The sequence below is a fragment of the Ambystoma mexicanum genome, chromosome 3p, assembly GCF_040938575.1.
Source record: "Ambystoma mexicanum isolate Mex_15411 chromosome 3p, UKY_AmexF1_1, whole genome shotgun sequence".
Taxonomy (NCBI): Eukaryota; Metazoa; Chordata; class Amphibia; order Caudata; family Ambystomatidae; genus Ambystoma; species Ambystoma mexicanum.
The window spans coordinates 131,052,199-131,073,360 of record NC_090925.1 but is presented as its reverse complement, the minus strand read 5'-3'; the positions used below and the strand labels follow the sequence as shown (position 1 = coordinate 131,073,360).

Sequence of the window (21,162 nt, the reverse complement as noted above, 5' to 3'; positions counted from 1 at the left end):
ATCATATCAGATTAAGTGTGCTATTCAATTATTAATTTATTATAAAGCGTGAGATAATATATATTGTTTAAGTTATCAAATAAACCTTTAAACTTGCAAAACAGAACTACTTCTTGGCTCAGTGGGGTCAGGGGGATTCCAAGGGAGGGGTGTTATATAGGGGTAGTCATCCAGAACGCATGAACTGGACATAAAGTTATATCAATAAGGGTTTTCATTCAGTATTATAGACTAGGCGTTGACTTAGCTGTAGTGTTGAATTGAATCCTCTTACACTTACAGCCATGTCCAGCACTTATCATGTGGACCTTCTTTCCCCTGCACTCTCTGCATTCCCCTGGCACTTGTCCACCTCTCCTCTCCATAGCACTCACCTAACCCCTGGGCCCTTTTCTGCCCTGTCTAGCACTTCCACATTCCCCTCTCCCCCGCACTTCTTGTTACTGCACTTGCACAATCCGAATGACACTAGGCCTAGTAGGACCGTTTTTGTTTTCTTCCCCTTGCACTCCTCCTCTTCTGTCTTTTTGCGCCTTGAACCCCCTTTTTGCTGTATAGCCGCATTATAAATACCCAATAAATTAATAAATGCTGGCATACGAGTGGTTTATCAGTAACAAAAAAAAAAGGAAAAAGGGATGAAAGATAGACTGATTAAATAATGCAGGGAAGAAACAAAGACGTGATGAAGCAAATAATTAAAAGATAAAAAGTGAGAAGAAGAAAGAACTAATGACAGAAAGAGAAAACAGTAAAGAAAGACAAAACAAGAATGTGTGCAAGGAAGAAAGTAACAAAAAGTGGAGAAAGAAAGAAAACTGAAATAAACCGATAGATAATTAATAAAAGGAAACTTTTTTAAAAAAATGAATCTATGGAAGAAAGGGAACCGTTTTTGAAATTGACGATTAAAAGAAAGAAAAAGAAAAAAAAAGGTAAAATAAAGAAAAGGAAGGAAGGAAATATGGAACGATCAAATGAAGGAAAAATAAGGAAAGGAAATGGAAGAATAGATTAAATGGGAGAAAAGAAAAAGGAGGGAATTAAATAGTTAAAGCAAGACAAATAAAAAGATAGAAATACACTGATGAAAACAAACTAGGATATAAAGAAGGAACGACCAGTCAATCACACTGCTTGGGAATTTGTCCATTTCAGATTCTTATCACTGCATTTCATAGCTGAAAAATATTTCCTATCCTCAAATCCGTTGTTCATACATTGTAACGACAGCCATTGCCTGCCTCTCACTACTGCAGAGCGTGTTCTGCAGTGAGCAGTTGAACAGGACATATGGCAACATGGGAGGTAGCAGGAACTCATTTTCGGGGCTATTTTACGTCCCCCCCAGGTCTGTTAGCGTTTTCCAACGAACTACAACTTGAATGCTTCAAAATACAAGATTACTTCACATTTCCCCTTGTACTCACTCTATTAATTGGGATTATTAAGAGTGTCCAAGAGGGAAACAGGACTCTGAGGTTTGAGATTACCACTCGATTAGTGAGACCGTGCTCCAAGGCATGAGACCTGCAATCAATAAATTACACTTCAAAGGTGTGAGTCTCACTCTGAATGACAGATCCTAAGAGTGTGAGTCACAGCCCATCACTGAGACAATGAGGCAAGGTTTGCATGTCACATCACAAGAACGAAACTGGGGGCTAAGGTATGGCGATCCTGCCCCTCACCACCCATGTGACCGCGCCCCTTGGTTTCAGCACTGAACAAATGAGACTGGTCTCCATGTAGTGTAATATGCACCCTATGGCAGAGCCTGCTGGGAGATGGGAGATAAACAATGATTGGTGTTATGATCCATCGTAAGGAATCCTTGCTTTATAGGGAGCCATTGATCACTTATCGCGAGACTCGCACACAATAAATGAGACCGTTCTTCAAGGTGTGCAGGTCACCCAGAATTATACACACAGTCCTTCCACTGGCACTAGCATCGAAGGGCTGAGATTATTCTTTAAGTTGTGAGGCAAGTGAACACAGGAGAGCATGAGACATGTTTCTCATTTTCCTGTGGCTCACTGGTACTGAAACTGCCCTCACTATAGCGAAGGTTGTATAGGCTGAGTAGTGTGGGCTCCCTTTGCTCTTCTACCCCAATCCCTAACCCAGTAATAACATCACAGACTAAGTTATTTTGTGGAAAAGATTATGGCCTTAGGCAATTTATTTTCATACAGAAAATACATCACAATAACACCAATATACAGTTGTGTGCTTTTGGGCACCTTGTGTCCAGTTCCGGAGTTGCCCAAGGCTCCTTCCGAGTCCTTGTTACTCTTGGGCTTCCGCTCCTGGGCACATGCCGCCACACCTGAGCGGGCGCTCTTCTCGCTCGCTCAGGTCCCCCCCCCAAAAGCCCCCTACCTACAACCTTGTTCTCGGAGTGCCCTAAAAATTTCATCAGAAAAAAAACCCAACCCTTTGTCGGACAGGTGCACCCCATCCAGGTGAAACATTTCCGGGTTGTTCTGGTAAAGTCCATGCTTTATGAAATGGAGACCTGTGCTCTTGCAATACTTTTCTAGCGCTTTAACTTTTTTCTGGCTATCTCGATTGCATGCCTCCTGTGTGCCCCATACCAGACCCTTCTTGGACATGAAGATTTCGGTTTTCCACCAACTGTGGGCTATGGTCTGCAGAGAGCCGCAGATGTCTCTCTGTAACTTTCCCCTGTTTGTGCTCACCAAGTCGTTCTCCCCCGAGGTGTATCACCAGATATTCGGGGGGGTCCCTGAAACCTATCAGGTCCGACAGCCTGTCATGGATTTCTTCCCAGTGCATCCCCGGGAGGCCCCACCAGGATGTGATTGTGTTCTTGAAATGTAGTCCTTGCCTTATTTCCTCCAGCCACCTGCCTGCCCGGGTCACGAAAGAGTGCCCCACTATCCATGCTGATTTGTATGGACCAGTTTCTGTGGGAAATGGGAAAATGAGCGTTTATATCAATTCTTCCCTTATGTTTTTTTTTAAAACATTTAGACTTCCACCCCCCAATCTTCTTTACTCCGTTTGTTCCCAAGCCCCCCACCCATGCGGAGCTAGCCGCACCTATCCTGAATGAGTGGGTACCGAATTCGGCCGGGTCCCATCCTGCTTTGGCCACTGCCTGTTTCAATACCGCCTGAAACTGGTACCTGCTGAGTGCTCTGCCGTCCTTGTGTATTAATAACTGTCCGTCAACCTCCGGTCGGAGGTCTAGGAACTCCTGGGTGATGCATCTGGGACAGTGGTCCTTCTCTTTGATGCAGTTGAGATCTATTGCTCTCGCTTTCCCTGCTTGGTCTGTTTTTTTTCTTAGCATTATAGACATGCCCTTGCTTCCCATACTGATATCCCTCTTTGCCAGGACATTTCCTGCCCCCGTATTGCTGGCCACCAATTCCCCCACCCTGAAAGCCCCATAGTATGCCAGTGCGAACATATGCTTCTGCATATGTTCTGTAATACTTTTAACAATATTATTAGCTTCCCAAAGTTCAGCGGCCTTCTGCTGTCTGGTTTCTTCCCCTCCAATTTTGCCCAACCTCTCATGGCATATTTTATTCTAGTGCTGTTGGTTGGGTCTGTGGCGCCAGCCACTTTCGTTGTATAGGCCACCGCTGCTAGATGTGCTGCCGCCCAGCTTTTCCTTCTCCCTTTGGCAAATGCCCTTTCCAGAAATTCACACATCTTTTTGGTAGAAATTTCCCCCACATTTTTGACTCCTGTTTCTACCAATACATCCTTAACATATCTTTCATACTGCTTACCCGTTTTGTATGTTAAGGCGTTCCTGGTCAGCTTATCAATGACCCGTTCTTTTTTCTGTGGCTCTCCCCTTTCTTCAGAGTCGACCTTGTAGTCAACCATGTTTTCCTTTCCAGCATTTCCAGTGGGACCCATGCCTTCTGTGGCGTGGGCGTTCCTTCCCTGTCGGCGTCCGGTCTCAGCTCCCTGAACTTTTTCCACTGAAAATGAGATATTGTGACAGCCACCACATTCTCTTCTCCCGCAATGTGCCTTGGCCTTATGCATGTATTCATTTTTAAGCTTTCCAGCGTAATTGCTCTCATTAATTCCAATACCAGTGGGCATGACGCACTTCCTTTGTTCAGCACGTGCACTACTGCCATGTTATCTGACCATACTACTAACTCCTTGTTCTTTAGCTCTTCCCCCATGCACACATTGCTACCCATATCGGGAAGAGCTCGAGCAGCGTTATGTTTTTCGTCCATCCCGCCACCTGCCATGCTTTTGGCCATTCTTCTGCACACCACTGGTTTCCCAATATTTCACCAAAACCAAAGCCCCCAGCTGCATCCGTGAACAACAGCCTTTTCCCTTCCTCGTTTATGGGTGAGCGCCATATTACTGACCCATTGAAGTATTTTAGGAATTTTGCCCACACCTCTAGCTCTCTCTTGATTCCCTGACCTATTCTGACTCTGTGGTGTCCCAACGTGGCCCCTCTTGTTCTCAGCTCAATGCTTCTTTGGAACACTCTCCCCTGTGGGATGACCCTCCCCGCAAAGTTTAATTTTCCCGCTAGTGATTGTAGCTCCCTCACTGTTACCTTGCTTCTTCCCTGCAGCTCTTTTATTGTCTCCAGCAGATCGGCCACTTTGTCCTCCGGGTTCCGGCAAACCCCCAGATTTGAGTCAATTTCTATACCCAGGAATTGGATAACCTGTGTTGGGCCCATTGTCTTCTCCTTTGCTAACGGGAATCCCCACTCACTTGTTATTTCTTCAAATTTTTCCAGTGTTGCCTTGCATAGTTTTTCTCCTTTGGGCCCCACGAATAAAAAAATCGTCCAAGTAATGTACTATCATGGCCTCTCTTATTTCCACTGTAACTGCCCACTGCAAAATGGAACTTACCCTCTCAAAATATGCGCATGAAATGGCGCATCCCATGGGAAGGCATTTGTCGATGAAGTATTCCCCCTCCCATTGCATACACAACCACCTCTGAGATTTGCTGTTGACCGGCAATAGCCGGAATGCTGATTTAATGTCTGCCTTTGCCATCCATGCCCCTACTCCCGCCTTTCTGACTAGTTCTACTGCATCTTCGAAATCTGAGTACGATACTGTCGCTTCTCCTTGAGCGATGCCGTCATTCACCGATGCCCCTGGATGGTATGATAGGTGGTGGATTAGCCTGTATTCCCCTTCCTCCTTTTTTGGCACTAAACCCAGTGGGGAGCATATAAACTCGTCAAATGGCAATGCTAACAAAGGCCCTTCAATCCTGCCCAGTTCAACTTCTTTCCGTATTTTCTCTGACACTATATCCTTGTTCTCGGTAGCCGATTTTAGGTTTTTGGGAATGTCCTGTGCTCCTTGGCCAGTGAATGGGATATTAAAACCTTCTCTGATCACTTCTGCTGCTTCTTGGTCAGGGTATTTCTTTAGCCACCCCTCCATCCTCAATTCTTACTGGGTGGCTCCCTTCCTGCCCCAGCTCTTAATTCCGTTTCTCATTGCCCCTGCTGTTTGATGCTGCCGCCCTTGTGCACTTGGCGGTGCTGTGGTCGCCCTTGCATCTCTCACACTTGTGGCTGAACTTACATTTCCATCCCCAACTGCATGGTGACCCCTTCTCGAAATTTCTACATTGCCCTGGCTCTGCCCGTGCTGCGCCCGTGCCCCCACCCTGCGTTGTTGGGGGCAAGCTGCTCTGCCACCGTCTCTGTGACCCATAATTTCTGCTCCGAAAACTTTGCTCCCTATTTCGGTCATAGCTATTATCGTATCTTCTGTTGCTGTATCTATAGTCAGCCCTGTAATCGTTCTGCCAATACTGCCTCCTCTGCTGCCCTCCCGTGTTTTGCTCTTTGGTCTCCCACTTCTCTTTTAGTATATTAAATATGTAGAAATAAAAATGTTCTTCGTCCCAGCCCATATCTGGAAAGCAATCCATCTCCTTCCTGAACTCATGATCGTATTCCAGCCATGCATCCCCCCTGAATGCTGCGTGCACTTTTAATACCCTTTGCTGATATGCCACTACTGATGCCCCATCCTCTGGGAATTTCTGTAATATAATCGTGGACATTATACTAAATGCTGCCATCCAGTTTTCAAAATTTCTCACCACGGGACCCCTTTTTAGTAGGCTTTTCTCATCCTCCTTAATGTCCTCTATTGCTACATTCATCCCTCTTTTTTGACAGTCTAGCAATGTGAAAATATCGATCAATTCCTTCCTCCATATTTTTTCCTTTATTTTATCATTAATATACCACGCCATTGCCTTCATTGACCTGCCATCCGCATCCTTGCCCATGGAGGGTCTCCCGTATTTTGTCATGGCTGGCCCCCCCCAACCTCTGTTGCCGCCACTTGTGGTGCCCCCTGCGAAGGATTCCCTGTCCCTAATGACGCTGGTAGTGCCCCTGTCGGGGCCGCTGGCTGTGGTAACCCCTGTGGTGCTGGGCCCGGGGGTCCCTACCGGCCCTGCCCCTGCCCCCTTTGGCCCTTTTTTCTTCTCCCTGCTCACAACCCCTTTCTTTTTTACCCATGCCCTCAAATGGTCCCTCTCTTCCTCATTACTGCTCTCTCCTTCCGTCGTCGTGCTCCCCTCCCGTTCCTCCCTAGTCACCTTTCTTTGCTTTCTCCGCCTGCCACTGAGTCTGGGCGACTTACCCGAACCGCTGACACAATTTTTTAACATGCGTACAATCTTATTCCCCACATCATTATTCACAGTACCTTTGTTTTTTTCTTTTCTTCTTCCTGGTCGATGTCCCCGGCTGCTCCTCTGATCTCCTTGGCTCCTCTCTCCCCCTCTTCTGTCCTTGTGGCACCTCGCCTTCTCCTTCACTGCTGCTTGGTTCGATGAACAGCAAAGGTGACATTGCTTTTGCCCTCTCATCCTTCTGGATTATCTCCAGTACCCACTGTGCTCCATACTCCTTCTCAGCTTTTCTTGCCCATTCGCTGAATTCCTGGGCTCTCCTCGCTCTTCCTTCTGCCATTCTCCTTGGTTAAACTCCTTCACCCCACCGAGCTGTCCCACGTTTCTTTCTATGCTTGATAGTGATCCTTAGTCTTTGCTCCTTTGTCAACAGGCAATGCTTCTCAGTATGGGCCTATGATCTGACCTGTGTTACTTTGCTTATCTTTGTCCCCGTAACAGATTTGCCATAGGTAGTGTTTTATCTATATATTTTATTTTAAAATAAAACATTTTTCGTTGTGCCGGAGGGGTGCCGACCATGTTCCGGGTATTGGGTTAGAACTCGGGTCCCCAGGTTACTAGCCCCAGCACTCTTCATTTGCGCCACTTGGCGGCTCCTTTCCAGCTCCTGGTGCCTGGCCCTTTAACCCACCGTGCCGCACCTTCGCTTGTGATGTTTGTCTCTTTTAGGGCCGGGTGATCCTCGCCGATTGTTCTTTTGCTCCGCCCACCGCCAACCGCTTCTTTGCGGGCTTTCTCCAGCGAAGCTCCTTTTCCTCGCTTCCCGCTCTTGTGATGTCGTCCGCCGGAGCCTTCGCTGGCAATCTCCTTCCTCCCCGGTTTCCCGCGACGGTGCTGTCTACCGGTCACGCCCGGTCCTTCTTCCGTTCTTTCTCCCTGTTTGCAGTGCTGGTAGCTTCCTCCTGCGCGTCCGATGTCGCCGCCTCCTCCCTGCTGGGCCACTCGAGATTCTGGACGATGCAGGACAAGGTAAGGATGATCACGCTGGTTCTTGCGTAACCCCGTGCCTGTAAAGGAGAATAGTTTACATGAGCCCGCAAGAGCAGATGCAAAACGTTTCCTTTTCCTTATCCCAGGTCCCAGGAGACTACCCGTGAGAGGTGAGCTCCTTACCTGGTTTGCTTACTCTCCTTCTTTCGGGGTCCTTTATACCCCAACCGCCTTTTGTTCTTCCTTTGTGGGCCAGGCTTTTCCCAGCCCCCCTGCAGCTGCACCTTGCACCTCTCCTAGGTGCCACTTCCTGCCCTTCCCGGGCTTTTTGTGTTTCGGGCGCCAACTGGCCGCCCCTCCCCATGGCTGGCGCCGTTTCCCCCCACCCTGTGCCTAAACCCCCCCAGTCTCTTATCTGCCCGCATTTCATGCGGCCCTGGCCCTGGGGCATTTCTGCTGTGCGTTTGCTGCCCAGGAAGATGTCCACGTGGTCTTGAAAGCTAGCAAACAAAAACCAGGAGTTATCTTCTCTACAATACTTAGTGCTGTTTTTTATAGTTAAAAAAATAAATAAAAAAACAACCTGCACTCTTCTGTCGCAAAGTAATTGGTGGACAAATCTCTTGTGGCACAATAACTAGTGGGCAGGCACGCTGTGCATAGTAACCAGTGGGAAGGCATTCTGTGCATAGTAACTGAAGATCGTGCATTTTGTGGTAGTGTAACTAGTGGGCAGACATGCTGTGCATAGTAACCAGTGGGGAGGCGTTCTGTGCATAGTAACAGAAGATCATGCATTTTGTGGCCGCATAACTAGTGGTCAGGGATGCTGTGCATAGTAATCAATGGGGAAGCGTTGCATTCATAATAATTGAAGATCATGCATTTTGTGGCCCTGTAACTAGTGGCTGGGAATTCTGTGCATAGTAACTGAAGATGATGCATTGTGCGGTAGTGTAACTAGTGGGCAGACACGCTGTGCATAGTAAAGATCATGAATTTTGTGGTAGTGTAACTAGTGGGCAGACACGCTGTGCATAGTAACCAGTGGGGAGGCGTTCTGTGCATAGTAACAGAAGATCATGCATTTTGTGGTAGTGTAACTAGTGGGCAGACACGCTGTGGATATTAACCAGTGGGGAGGCGTTCTGTGCATAGTAACAGAAGATCATGCATTTTGTGGCCGCATAACTAGTGGTCAGGGATGCTGTGCATAGTAACCAATGGGGAAGCGTTGCATTCATAATAATTGAAGATCGTGCATTTTGTAGCCCTGTAACTAGTGGCTGGGAATTCTGTGCATAGTAACTGAAGATGATGCATTTTGTGGTAGTGTAACTAGTGGGCAGACACGCTGTGCATAGTAACCAGTGGGGAGGCGTTCTGTGCATAGTAAGAGAAGATCATGCATTTTGTGGCCGCATAACTAGTGGTCAGGGATGCTGTGCATAGTAACCAGTGGGGAAGCGTTGCATTCATAATAATTGAAGGTCATGCATTTTGTGGCCGCATAACTAGTGGGCAGGCATTCTGTGGATATTAACCAGTGGGGAGGCGTTCTGTGCATAGTAACTGAAGATGATGCATTTTGTGGTAGTGTAACGTGGGCAGACACGCTGTGGATAGTAACCAGTGGGGAGGCGTTCTGTGCATAGTAACAGAAGATCATGCATTTTGTGGTAGTGTAACTAGTGGGCAGGCACGCTGTGCATAGTAACCAGTGGGGAGGCGTAGTAACAGAAGATCATGCATTTTGTGGTAGTGTAACTAGTGGGCAGGCACGCTGTGCATAGTAACCAGTGGGGAGGTGTAGTAACAGAAGATCATGCATTTTGTGGTAGTGTAACTAGTGGGCAGGCACGCTGTGCATAGTAACCAGTGGGGAGGCGTAGTAACAGAAGATCATGCATTTCGTGGTAGTGTAACTAGTGGGCAGGCATTCTGTGCATAGTAACCAGTGGGGAGGCGTTCTGTGCATAGTTACAGAAGATCGTGCATTTCGTGGTAGTGTAACTAGTGGGCAGGCATGCTGTGCAAATGAACTGGTGATGAAACATTCTGTGGCCGGTAAGTGATGGCCGAGGCTTCTGTTGGACGGGCCTCTTCATGGACAGAGCTAATGGGCAGGCGTTTGTTTGGGAAAAGAGCAGTGGTATTTGGCCCAATTAAAAATGGGCATGGCTGCGGTGCACAGGAACTGGCATCAGGTGCTGTAAGGCAGGGTTGCTGATTGGTGATGGATTTTGTGACTGATGGACAGTTGTCTTGTGGCACCAACATTTATTCTGCTATTCTAATGAAGAAAGGAATGTCTCCAGGCTGTTCATGAACACAGTTCCTTTAATGTGAATAGCAGTGCATACACATTGTGAGTGCCAGATTCTCTGACAGAACAATTCTGATATGTTCTAGCAAATTAACGAAGATGGGCATATGGCCCTTGGCACATGAATCCTGAGCGTCATGCATAGCACGTTATTTTCTCCTGTCCCAGGATGGAATACACGTAATGATGAGTGAGGTTTCTTTCAGGACCTCACTTTTCTAATCAGCATGAGTTCTTTTGGGACCTCTCCAGACGCCAGAGCGCAGTCCTGGTCTACAAGTTCTGAAAAACCACGGGGAACAGGCTCGCTCATGGGCAGAAAACTACCACCATATGATGCGGGTGTACCCCCAAAACACAGAAAATGGGGGTACGCATCCTAAAACAGGGGCTGCTTCTGGCCATGAAAACAGAGCCTTGCGCTTGGGTTTGGCACCACTTTGGGAGGAGCCCTGAGCCCGGTCACTGCTTTTAAGGTGGGTTCACTGAGGCACCAGAATGTGCTGTTCCAGACAAGTTCCTCTCCCCGCGAAGTGAAAACTCAAGAAAAACAACAGCCCAGAGATGGCTGGTAGCGGACCAAGCTTAACTCTTAACAGTACCAACACTGCAGCTGACTGTACTGCCGCAACCCACAATTCAATGCAAGGCTTGTGCGACTTAAGTGCCAACATGGCACCTAATACCATTAAAAGAGGTTAATTCACTCCTGATGTTTAGTTCTGGGATATTAGGTGCTGCTATTGCATTGGAGTAAAGCTCGGAGGGAGTTGACATGTGAGGAGGGGCACACAGCGTGTGGGTGTTGGCCATGTATCCATCCACTCACCCTCCACGGCCATTACCACCAAATACCTGTCCCTCCCCGGCCAAAAACGCATCCTCCTGGGAGCTCTTTGAGCTGGCCTTATCAATCAGTAATATCAAACGTTGACCTGCCAGTGTTATTTCTAAGCTGTCTCCTGAGAGTTAATGGCTTAATTGCAGCTGTAAACGCACGCCACTGTCTAATAAAACGTTTGAGCCAAGTGCGCCTTCAGCCACTTGATTTATAACTTTTCCTTCCGCTGACGACCTGTTAAAAACGAGCATTGGCAAAGTCAACCGTTTTGGCTTGTGTACGTTGTTAGCTAGGCAATGCTATCATACGCCATCTTGTGTCCAGGTTAGCACCGTTATGGCAGTGCCTGTTAAATGCCTAACTGAATGTAACTTCCTTATACCCTCATTCTATGGTAATTTAACATTTGCAGAAAGTAAGGGCCTTTTATGGATGTGTAGAGATGCACGAAGTCTGGGAAGTTTTAGTCAGTTAAGCGAGTTTGTGAAAGTAAATTATCAATTCATGCAGATAATTGGGTTGGAATTTTTGGGAAACATGGACATATGAATAGCTGGAAAAGTGCAAATCAAAGCTCTGCCACGTGACTGGTAAAGAAGTGGCACTATGTTAACTATTAAAGCGCTGGTTCCAGAATATGTAAAGATGTCCCTCTATGTGCTGTTAGCAAGCCCTTATCATAATGTTTCCCAGCAGCGTTCATGATTTAGGCAGAATCAGTTGGGAACCTTGCAAGTAGTGGGCCCGCAACTACAAGTCCCTGCAGACCAGAAAGCAGGTAGAATCCGTCATCTCTGGATAAAGGAACACCCGTGCTTGCTCTGTTCGGGACTACAGACGCGGCTTTTTGCTCATTGTTTCCAAACTGTGAACTTCTATGCGGTGAGATCTGGAGTACAGCTTGCAGCCAGTCTACAAGTTAGAGGTACCAGACGTTTGCAGAGTTTTTGTTATTTGTACATAAGTGAAATAACTTAATGTTCCATATAGACCAGAGGCCCCAACACCCAAGACCTGACTAACTTCTGGGTTGGTCTCTGGGGTTGCCAGAAGAGGTAACCCATCTATAGCCCAAATTGAGTTAGGAACTAGCCCAAAAGTAGCCCAACCACATAGTTCTGCATAAACTAAATTGTCTGTTCAAAACACGATTCGCAGGCATGTAACCCCACTTGTTTAGGATTGTACATTGAAAACTGAACTGCAAATCAGGAACAAGCAGAGACAATTGAAACAAAGATTTCAGATTTCACAGCAAGAGAGCACATATTGCATGCAGTGTGTTCTGCCAGGCCGCCCAGACAGGGAGGTGAGGGTATCATATAATATAAGAGCACACATGCCAGTATGACCCCATTCCATTTGGGAGATACTAGAGCAGTCATAGAGTAAAGTTTGCATTCTAGGGCATGTAGTCCTAGGTTTATAATAAGAAACTCAGCACTGACTACAAGTCCCAGAATGCAAACTTAAATCTATCACTACTCTAGTATCTCCGAAGTGGAATGGGGAATGTTGGTAGGCATGTAACAGATCTCCTCATGGGATTTATTCACCTCCATTACTGTCTGGATGACTCTGCGAAAAGCACTACATGCAATCATTGATGTTCTCTCGCTGTGAAATCTTTATTTCACAGGAGAGCACATCACACATTGCAGGCAGTGTGTTCTGACGAACTTCCCGATATGGAGGTGGGGAAATCACGACTGCCCCTGGGTGGTAGCAGTGCACGGTATAAGTCAACATAGCATAACATAACATGATAAAAGAGCTTCCCCTGGCTCGCAGCCGGGATGTATAATATTCCATACCATATCATACCAGGGCCTATAAGAGTTTCTATATTCGCTCTCCTTTGGGACACAGCTCTGGACAGCCCTACCACCTTCAGTTCTGCCACAGTAGACCACCCCCATCCTCCACCCCACCTGCACATACATCTCTGGTGCACTGAATGGCTGGTGACACTATGAATCTGCCTTTCAAATCAAGTGCTAAGGGACCTGGCCCTGGGTAGGGCCAATGCAAGAATAATGCAATTTTAGATGACGGCCTTGGGAGCCACTGGCAGGGGGGCAGAGGGGACACACTTTTGTCCCTAAATTATTAAATCTACCCCGCTGTTAGGGCCGCTGTTTTCATGAAGTGTGAATGTAATCCATGACATTACATTATTTGCCCTGGATCACACGCTTTGGCTAAAGATTTTAACTCGCTGTATAATGTAAGCATTTGGCCACACACATTTCAGGCCTTACTTGGCACAAATATATAAGTTTTGGATTTCAAAGCCGAAGATAATTCTTAATGCGTTTGCTTGCAAAATACACAAAATGCAGCAACCTGACAACATGTTAAGCTACAAGAATACCAATCAGGGGCGCCGAGTACACGGGTGCTCCAGGGCCTGAGCCCCTCGCCCACCAGGAAAGGCCAATATCGGGAAAATCCCTAGGCGTTGCAATGGGACTTTTTTTTCCCGGCACCGGCCACCTCCCCCCCCCCAAATGCCCCAGCCGGGAAAACCAAAAAAGTCAACGCCATTGATACCAATGTATTTTACTCTTCACGTCCAGGGGTGGACTAGCCTACGGGGAACTCTGGAGATTTCCCGGTAGGCATCTGCACCCTGGGCATCTATTGTGGTATTTCAAATCCTGGCCCTTCACTGCGTAACTAGAAGACCACCCACAGGGACGGGCACACAGCTAAAACAATGATGAAGGAAGATACCGATCCTGGCTCCCACCAGGCAATCGACTAAACAAAGTCTAAGGAAGACACTCCACGACATACCAGACCACATAATGAGATAGCCCTGAGATGAGGAAACTAAAGACTGAATACATAGGCAGACCAAGACGAAGCACTTGGACGATTCATCATTAGCACCCTGGCCCTGTACCACACCCAAGCTCCAATAGACCTATTTAACATAGATAGCAAGGGAATAGGGCCCACCCAACCCCCGGCTCCCCAGCGCAATAGCACCCTGTCCCTGTACCACACCCAAGCTCCAATAGACCTATTTCACATAGATAGCAAGGGAATAGGGGCCAGCCAACCTCAGCTCTGATACCTAAGGAAGAGAATACACTCCCAATCACATTATACAAAGTCCATTAGAATACACAGCAGGGAGAGAGCCGCGCTACACCCACAACAGTCAAACGGTCAAGAAAGGATAGTAGCAACTAATCCCACCCATAGTAATACTAATTAATCAAACAAGATGTGCCATAACCAGGATTCTCACCCCACTAACCCCACCATCAAATCTCTGCATGCCTAACTCACCCGAAAATTCACACAACCAACTCTCGCCCAGCAAACCGCTCGTGCTTTACCACACCGCACCAAACCGCACGCGCTTTACCACAACGCACCAACAACAAACCAACAACACAAACAGCACACTAGCTCTCGCCCCGGCCCAATAGTTACACCAAAGCTCAGCGCACAGCGTATACCGAACTGAAGCCGCCAAGAGCACACCACCTCTCTCCCTCATCTCCCGACTAACCCAAACCCTGCCCGCCTTCATGTTTTACAGATCGGCCAGAACGCTTGGGGACTAACTCTGTTGGTGACGGTGCGCAATACAAACACCTTTAACCATTTAAAATTTCGAAACGTTCCCATAGGAAAGGGTTGGGCTTGCTGAAAATGTGCAATTTGGGGCCACTTTGAAATTATTTCCAGGGCCACTTTTGGTTCCCAGTCCACCCCTGTGTTCACGTCCTGAAAAAACATGTGACCATTGACATAAAGCAAACATTCCCCATGTCAATCTAGTAGACATCATGAGATTAAATAAATATTTAAAAGGGGACCTTATTATATCATACCTCTCTCAACTCACCCGCTTTTGGCGGGTGTCACCCGCCACTTAGGCACCTCTCTCACCTGCCAAGATCTCTACACGCCCATAGGAATCAATGGGCTTTCACCCCTCAAATATAAAATCGGGTGTGTTCACCCGCCCAGGGGCCATGAAAGGTTGAGAGCTATTCACTAACTCGTTGGGAAATGGGCAAATCTTTTCTGTCTATTTACACAGAGTGGTACATTGAGGAGGGAGTTTTGTGCACCCCATTCGCCGTCCATAACATTCTCTTGTGGGTTTTGTGCAAATAACGGGAGTCAGTTTATCTTGCAACGCCCGCTCCCCTCACTACTTACCTCCGGGCGACGCCTGTGGAGCAGAGGCTTCCTGTGCAGGGTTCGGTGCCTCCATCGGCGCCGGGGGCTGCTGGCTCTCAGAGTTCTCCGTCTGAGACGAGTTCTCATGATCCATCAGCGGGTGGCTCTCGAGATTCGTGTGCTCCTCATTTTGGGATGCCTCCTTTCCCTGCACTACCACCGTAAGGGATGTGCACTCCGTCCCGGGAACGGAGTTGCTGCCCTTCCCCATGCCGGCGTTCGCAGACTCGACTCGACAGGTGGTGTGCCCCGGCTCTTCCTCCTTGGGAGGCGGGGCGAGGGAACTTCAGAAACTTCTGGAACGAGAATGAATGAAGACGTGTGAACTGAACAGCAGCTAGGCTCCGTCTGATGGCGTGGGGCGTGGGGGGGGCCGGTGGCGCAAGCCCAGCACCTGGGACCAGCATATGACGCTCTGGTGCCAGACAAGGAAAGAGAACGCCCCTTTAACGTTATATCACAGTAACTAATAAAAAAAACTCGGAATCTGCTGGCTTTTGATTTGGCCACGATCGACATACAGTGCAAACAAGGCAACACAGAAAAACCGCATCACTTTGGTTATTGTGTAGTGCAGTGTTCTTCAAACTGGGGGGCTGGCACCCATGGGAGCGGGGTGTCGAATGATGTCCAGGGGTTCAGTCTCTTTGAAAATGGATTAAGATGACTGTTTTTACTATTTAAAAAAGGCTTACATTGACTGCTTCTAATCGAAAAAATAAGCAGTAGGCAATCTGCTTATATTTTAAAGAACCTGCCCCCCACGCCCCCACATCCTGCGGCCGCTAGGGCGGAGGGGGGCGGACAATATATTTTTACTCAAGGGTGTAGTGTGGGGGGCTCGGTATGAACACGTTTGAAAACCACTGGTATAGTGAAACATTTTCTGAGTTCATACAGACACACTAAGGCACATGGTGTCGGGTTGCCCACATCGTTGTGTGGGTGAGCCTCCGTTGAGGCCCCACGGACATGACGCCCGGACGTGACATCAGGGGAAGGGGAGGGACGGGGAACGGGGTTCGGCAGTTCCGCCGATGTAACTAATAAAGTAAGAGACACCACGAATCAGCTCCTGTGTTTCAATGCTGCGCGAGCGCGCAAGCCCTGGAGACCGCGCCTCAGGCGAGGGCGCAACACTGGCGACGAGCGGGTACGGGCCCCGCCGAAGCCGCGTTGAGGTCTGCAATTGGCAGTTCTGCGCGTCGGCGCACCTCGGCAGCGGCGAGCTGCACTCAGCGTTGTCCCGCCTCCCGCGTGACCAAGCCTGGGACAAGCACACGGGCACCGCGCGTCTGCCTCCTTAATGACGGAGGGGACGCACGTGCATGCAGCACGCCCAACCCGTCTCCCGCGTGACTGAGTCTGTAGAAGCACACGGGCACCGCGCGTCCGCCTCCTTGACGACGGAGGAGACGCACGTGCATGCTGCACACCCAGCGGGCGTCGCCGGAAGGCCATCCCCACGCCGCACGCTGAAGGACACAGCGCTCCGTTTTCCCTGCACCACGTGACACCAGCCAGGAGCGTGGGGAAGACAAGCACCACATTTATTCGCCCACACACGGCACATCTTCGGTTTGCAGCCATGTCAGACACGGCAAGCACCACGGCATCCTCCTCTGGAGGGGCGGGAACAGTGGCAACTGCACCTGGAAATGCGGACACGGCGCAAGATATCGGCCAACAGGTACAAAATGAGGGAGGGGCATCCCAAGTCATGCATATGCCCAACACCTTTGAAATACGAGACACTTCAAATCTGGGACCCAGATGGAACATATGGCTCCGAGACTTTAAATTCTACACCGGCGCCATCGGGCTAACAGATGACACAAGGCTAAAAAACACACTGTTCATGGCGGTGGGACCTGCGGTAAGAAAGAGACATTGCAGGAGAACTGTTAAATGTTGACACAGTCACTTATGGGGAGCTGCACACCAAATTATCAGAATACTTTGCGCCACATACAGATGTCGACTATGAACGTCACATGTTCCACATAACCAGACAAGAGAAAGGGGAGTCAATAAACAATTTTGTAATGCGCCTCCGTATTAAACTCAAAAACTGTGAGTTCCATAGATACTCCAACGAAGAAGCGCTCAGGTCACAAGTGATAGCGGGGTGCCTCTCGCAACCATTTCGCTAGCAACTCCTACAGAAGCAAAGGTCACTAGAAGAGATTTTAGCACTGGCCCGCATGGAAGCAGTGGTGGACTCTCAATTGGACAGCCTGGGCAAGGTGACCCTACAACAACACAGCGAAAACACCGAATCGATCAACAAACTGCACACCCACCCCGTCCAAGGAAACAAAACCCTCGGAGCCACATGCTTCAAATGCGGATACGAATACCCACACACAGGGCAATGCCCGGCGATAGGACAAAAATGCGCCGCGTGCGTAGGAATGGATCACTACAGGGCCACGTGCAAGAACGCACCGACACACACGCCACCTAAACAGCGAAATCAGGACAGACGCCGATACACTCGTCAGAGCCCCCAGATCAGTGGGAGAGAGCGAAAGAAGGCACAACAGGAAAGAAGACAGCGACCGCAGAAGCCGATACACCCGGGAAGATAAACGCTCATCAGAGGACACAAGACGCTCACACAGACGGCGATTCGTACGATACGTGGAAACACGGTCCCCCACCAGCAGTGACTCCCTATCATCAGAGGATGATCAAAGGAGGAAAGGCTACGTGTGGGCCCTAAAGGACAATACCGCGGCGACTCAGCACAGTCCCATATTGACACTTCAAGTGAATGATACCCCAGAGAAATTTCTCGTAGACACCGGAGCGACGGTCAACATCTTAAGCGAACGAGCATACCAATCACTGGCCACGCCACCCAAAATCAAGAAAGCCACAGTAGATATATACCCCTATGGCTCCACTACCCCTCTGCCATGCAAGGGCATGATCACGGCATGGTGCACCCACAAAGAACACACAGCCAAGATTCCGTTATACATCCTGGACACGGAGGCCAACAGCGGATGCATTTTGAGTTTCCGGACAGCGGTCGACATGGGCCTAGTGCACATTTTATACCGGTTGATGGCCCACAAGTACTTTGCCAAACCGGAAGCAATCGAAAGTTCATTTCCGAAACTCTTCACCGGCCTCGGCAAATTGCGAAACAGGAAAGTTCATCTCCATATAAATCCTCAAGTCAAACCTGTGGCCCAACATTATCGAGGAATTCCATTCAACATCCAACGCCAAGTGGAAGAGGAGCTGGACAAGCTCATCAAAATGAACGTCATAGAACCCGTGTCGGGTCCAACACCCTGGGTTTCTCCCATCGTCCCCGTCCCCAAGAAATCACCTGAACGATCCATATGTCTATGCGTAGACATGCGCAGAGCCAATACCGCCATTGAAAGGGAGAGGCATCAGGCACGCAGGATCACCGACATGATCCACCTCCTTCACGGCGCGAGAGTCTTCTCTAAACTAGACCTCACCAAGGGATACCACCAAATTGAAATCGCGCCTGAATCCCGATATATCACCACCTTTGTTACTCATCTTGGACTCTTTCAGTACAAAAGACTCCGTTTTGGCATTTCTTCGGCCGCTGAAATTTTTCAGGAGGAGATTCACAAGGTGATCAGGCACGTCCCCAACTGTCTAAATTACTCGGACGACGTTTTAGTCTACGGCAAATCACAGGAAGAACATGACGTGGCACTACACAGAGTATGCCAGGCACTAGATGGCGCAGGTCTAACCCTGAACAAATCCAAGTGTGAGTTTTCAGAAGGATCCCTGCGATTCTTCGGGCACATCTTTTCAGACAAAGGTATGAGGCCCGACCCAGAAAAAGTTGAAGCCCTCAACTCGGCTTTGCCCCCTGTAAACACCACAGACTTAAGATCATTCCTGGGCCTAGCCAGCTACTGCTCCAGATATCTCAAAGACTATGCCACTGTCAGCAACCCATTACGTTTACTCACCCGCAAAGACGCGCCATTCATATGGTCACAAGAATGCCAAGCAGCATTTGAGGCAATACGAAAGGCCATATCACAAGCTGAGGACATGGTATACTTTGATGCCAGCCGTGACACCGAACTTATCGTGGACGCCAGCCCGGTCGGACTCGGCGCCATTCTGACCCAGAAAGATCCCAGGGAGCCACACATCACACATGTGGTAGCATATGCCAGCCGGAGCCTGACGACCACAGAACAGGCCTACTCGCAGGCGGAAAAGGAAAGCCTGGCGGTCGTCTGGGCTTGCGAAAACTTCCATCTCTTCCTGTTTGGCAAGGAATTTACCATCATCACGGACCATCAGGCACTGCTCATCATATATGGAAGCCCGAAAGCCAGAATGCCCCCGAGGATAGCCCGATGGGGGCCTGCGCCTACAGGACTACCGGTTTCAAATACAGCATCGCCCGGGGAAAGAGGAGAACCCCGCGGATTACCTTTCACGACACCCCATGTCCACACCCGTCACACAGCCGTCCATAGCGGACGCATACATTAACTACATCATACATCACCTGCAACCGCTCCCGGTAGGATGGTTGGAACTGTCGATTCAGTCAGAGGCGGACCCAGTGCTTCGAATTGCAAGGCACTGTCTGCAGACCAACAAGACGACCCTCATGAGACAACAGGCCAGGGAGGAATCGGAAACAACAAGGGAGGACGTCAGGTGGCTGGACCAAGTAAAAGAAGAGCTGACAGTAGTGGAAGACAATGTTCTACTAAAAGGATACAAGGTCGTCATCCCAAGATCACTCCGTGAGAGAATAGTACACCTGGCACACGAAGGGCACAGAGGAGTAGTCGCCACAAAGCGCCTCCTTCGACAGAAAACCTGGTTCCCACAGCTTGACCGTCTAGTAGAATCCATCGTTGGGAGCTGCCATGTCTGCGCGCAAGTGGCGCCTCGCCACATCCAAACCCACTACAATCGTCACCAATGCCGCACAAAGTGTGGGAGGAGCTAACGGTAGATCTATTTGGACCACTGAACAACGGGACACATGTGGTCGTACTCATGGACGAACATTCAAGATACCCGGACAGTCAGATAGTAGAAAGCAGCGCCACATCGAGCGTCATCCCGGCCCTCGATAGGATGCTCTCTGCCTATGGCATCTCAAAGATCATAAAGTCGGACAATGGCCCCACCTTCATAAGTCAAGACTTCCAAACTTCGCAAAATACATGGGGTTTCGACACTGACGAATAACCCCCCGGTGGCCCCAAGCAAATGGCATGGTCGAGAGGTTCATGGCCAACATAAAGAGAACCTTACAAATCGCCCATGTCCAAAATAAGCCGTTTGAACAGGCCCTCAATCAGTTATTACGAGACTACAGGCACACGCCCCATAGCACGACGGGAGTGTGCCCTGCGGACCTGCTATTCCGGAGGCCGATCACCACGAGGCTGCCTGAGGATCCGAGACCGCAAGAGCCGACACAGCTGGAGCAGGAAGCGAAAGCTAATGACACTGTGAGGAAAGAGAAGACAAAAGAATTCACGGACAGGAAAAGAAGAGCTTGTGAAGGCATAATGCAACAGGGGACGAAGTATGGCTCAAGCAACCCAAGAATTGGAAGGAAGAAGCCACGTTCGCGTCCACCCCCCTAATAGTGACACACAAGAAAGGAACCATGGTCACCGCACAAAGGGACGACTGGTCGGTGGTGACCAGGAACAGCTTGCACTTCAAGCGCGTCAGGCCAGCACAGGAAGATCAATGGACCATGGACAGAGACAGCGGCGACGACAGGCCAGGTGAAAAGGCGTATCAAGGAGACGGGGAAGAGTCAGGAGAAGAAGCACACCTCCCAAACTCCACCGGAGAAAGACCGACCCCGAGCAAGGAAAAGCGACCACAGAGGAGCCGCATGAAGCCAATGCGACTCATTGAAGAAATGGGGTAAGAATGAAGCCCTAGGACTTACATGTTAAAAAGGGGGGAGATGTCGGGTTGCCCACATCGTTGTGTGGGTGGGCCTCCGTTGAGGCCCCACAGACATGACGCCCGGACGTGACGTCAGGGGAAGGGGAGGGACGGGGAACGGGGTTCGGCAGTTCCGCCGATGTAACTAATAAAGTAAGAGGCACCACGAATCGGCTCCTGTGTTTCATTGCTGCGCGAGCATGCA

General features: G+C 49.1%; 1 protein-coding gene across 1 annotated transcript in view; it reads right to left on the bottom strand.

Annotated features, from left to right (window-relative positions):
• The window catches only part of LOC138580159 (C-type lectin domain family 7 member A-like), a 79,200-nt gene extending 63,890 nt beyond the window's left edge, over positions 1–15,310 (bottom strand). The window contains exon 1 of the mRNA XM_069650489.1: positions 14,991–15,310. Coding sequence (XP_069506590.1) covers positions 14,991–15,222 — 232 coding nt within the window. The 5' untranslated portion in view covers positions 15,223–15,310. The remainder of the gene's footprint in view (positions 1–14,990) is intronic.
• Between the last annotated feature and the right edge of the window lie 5,852 nt (positions 15,311–21,162).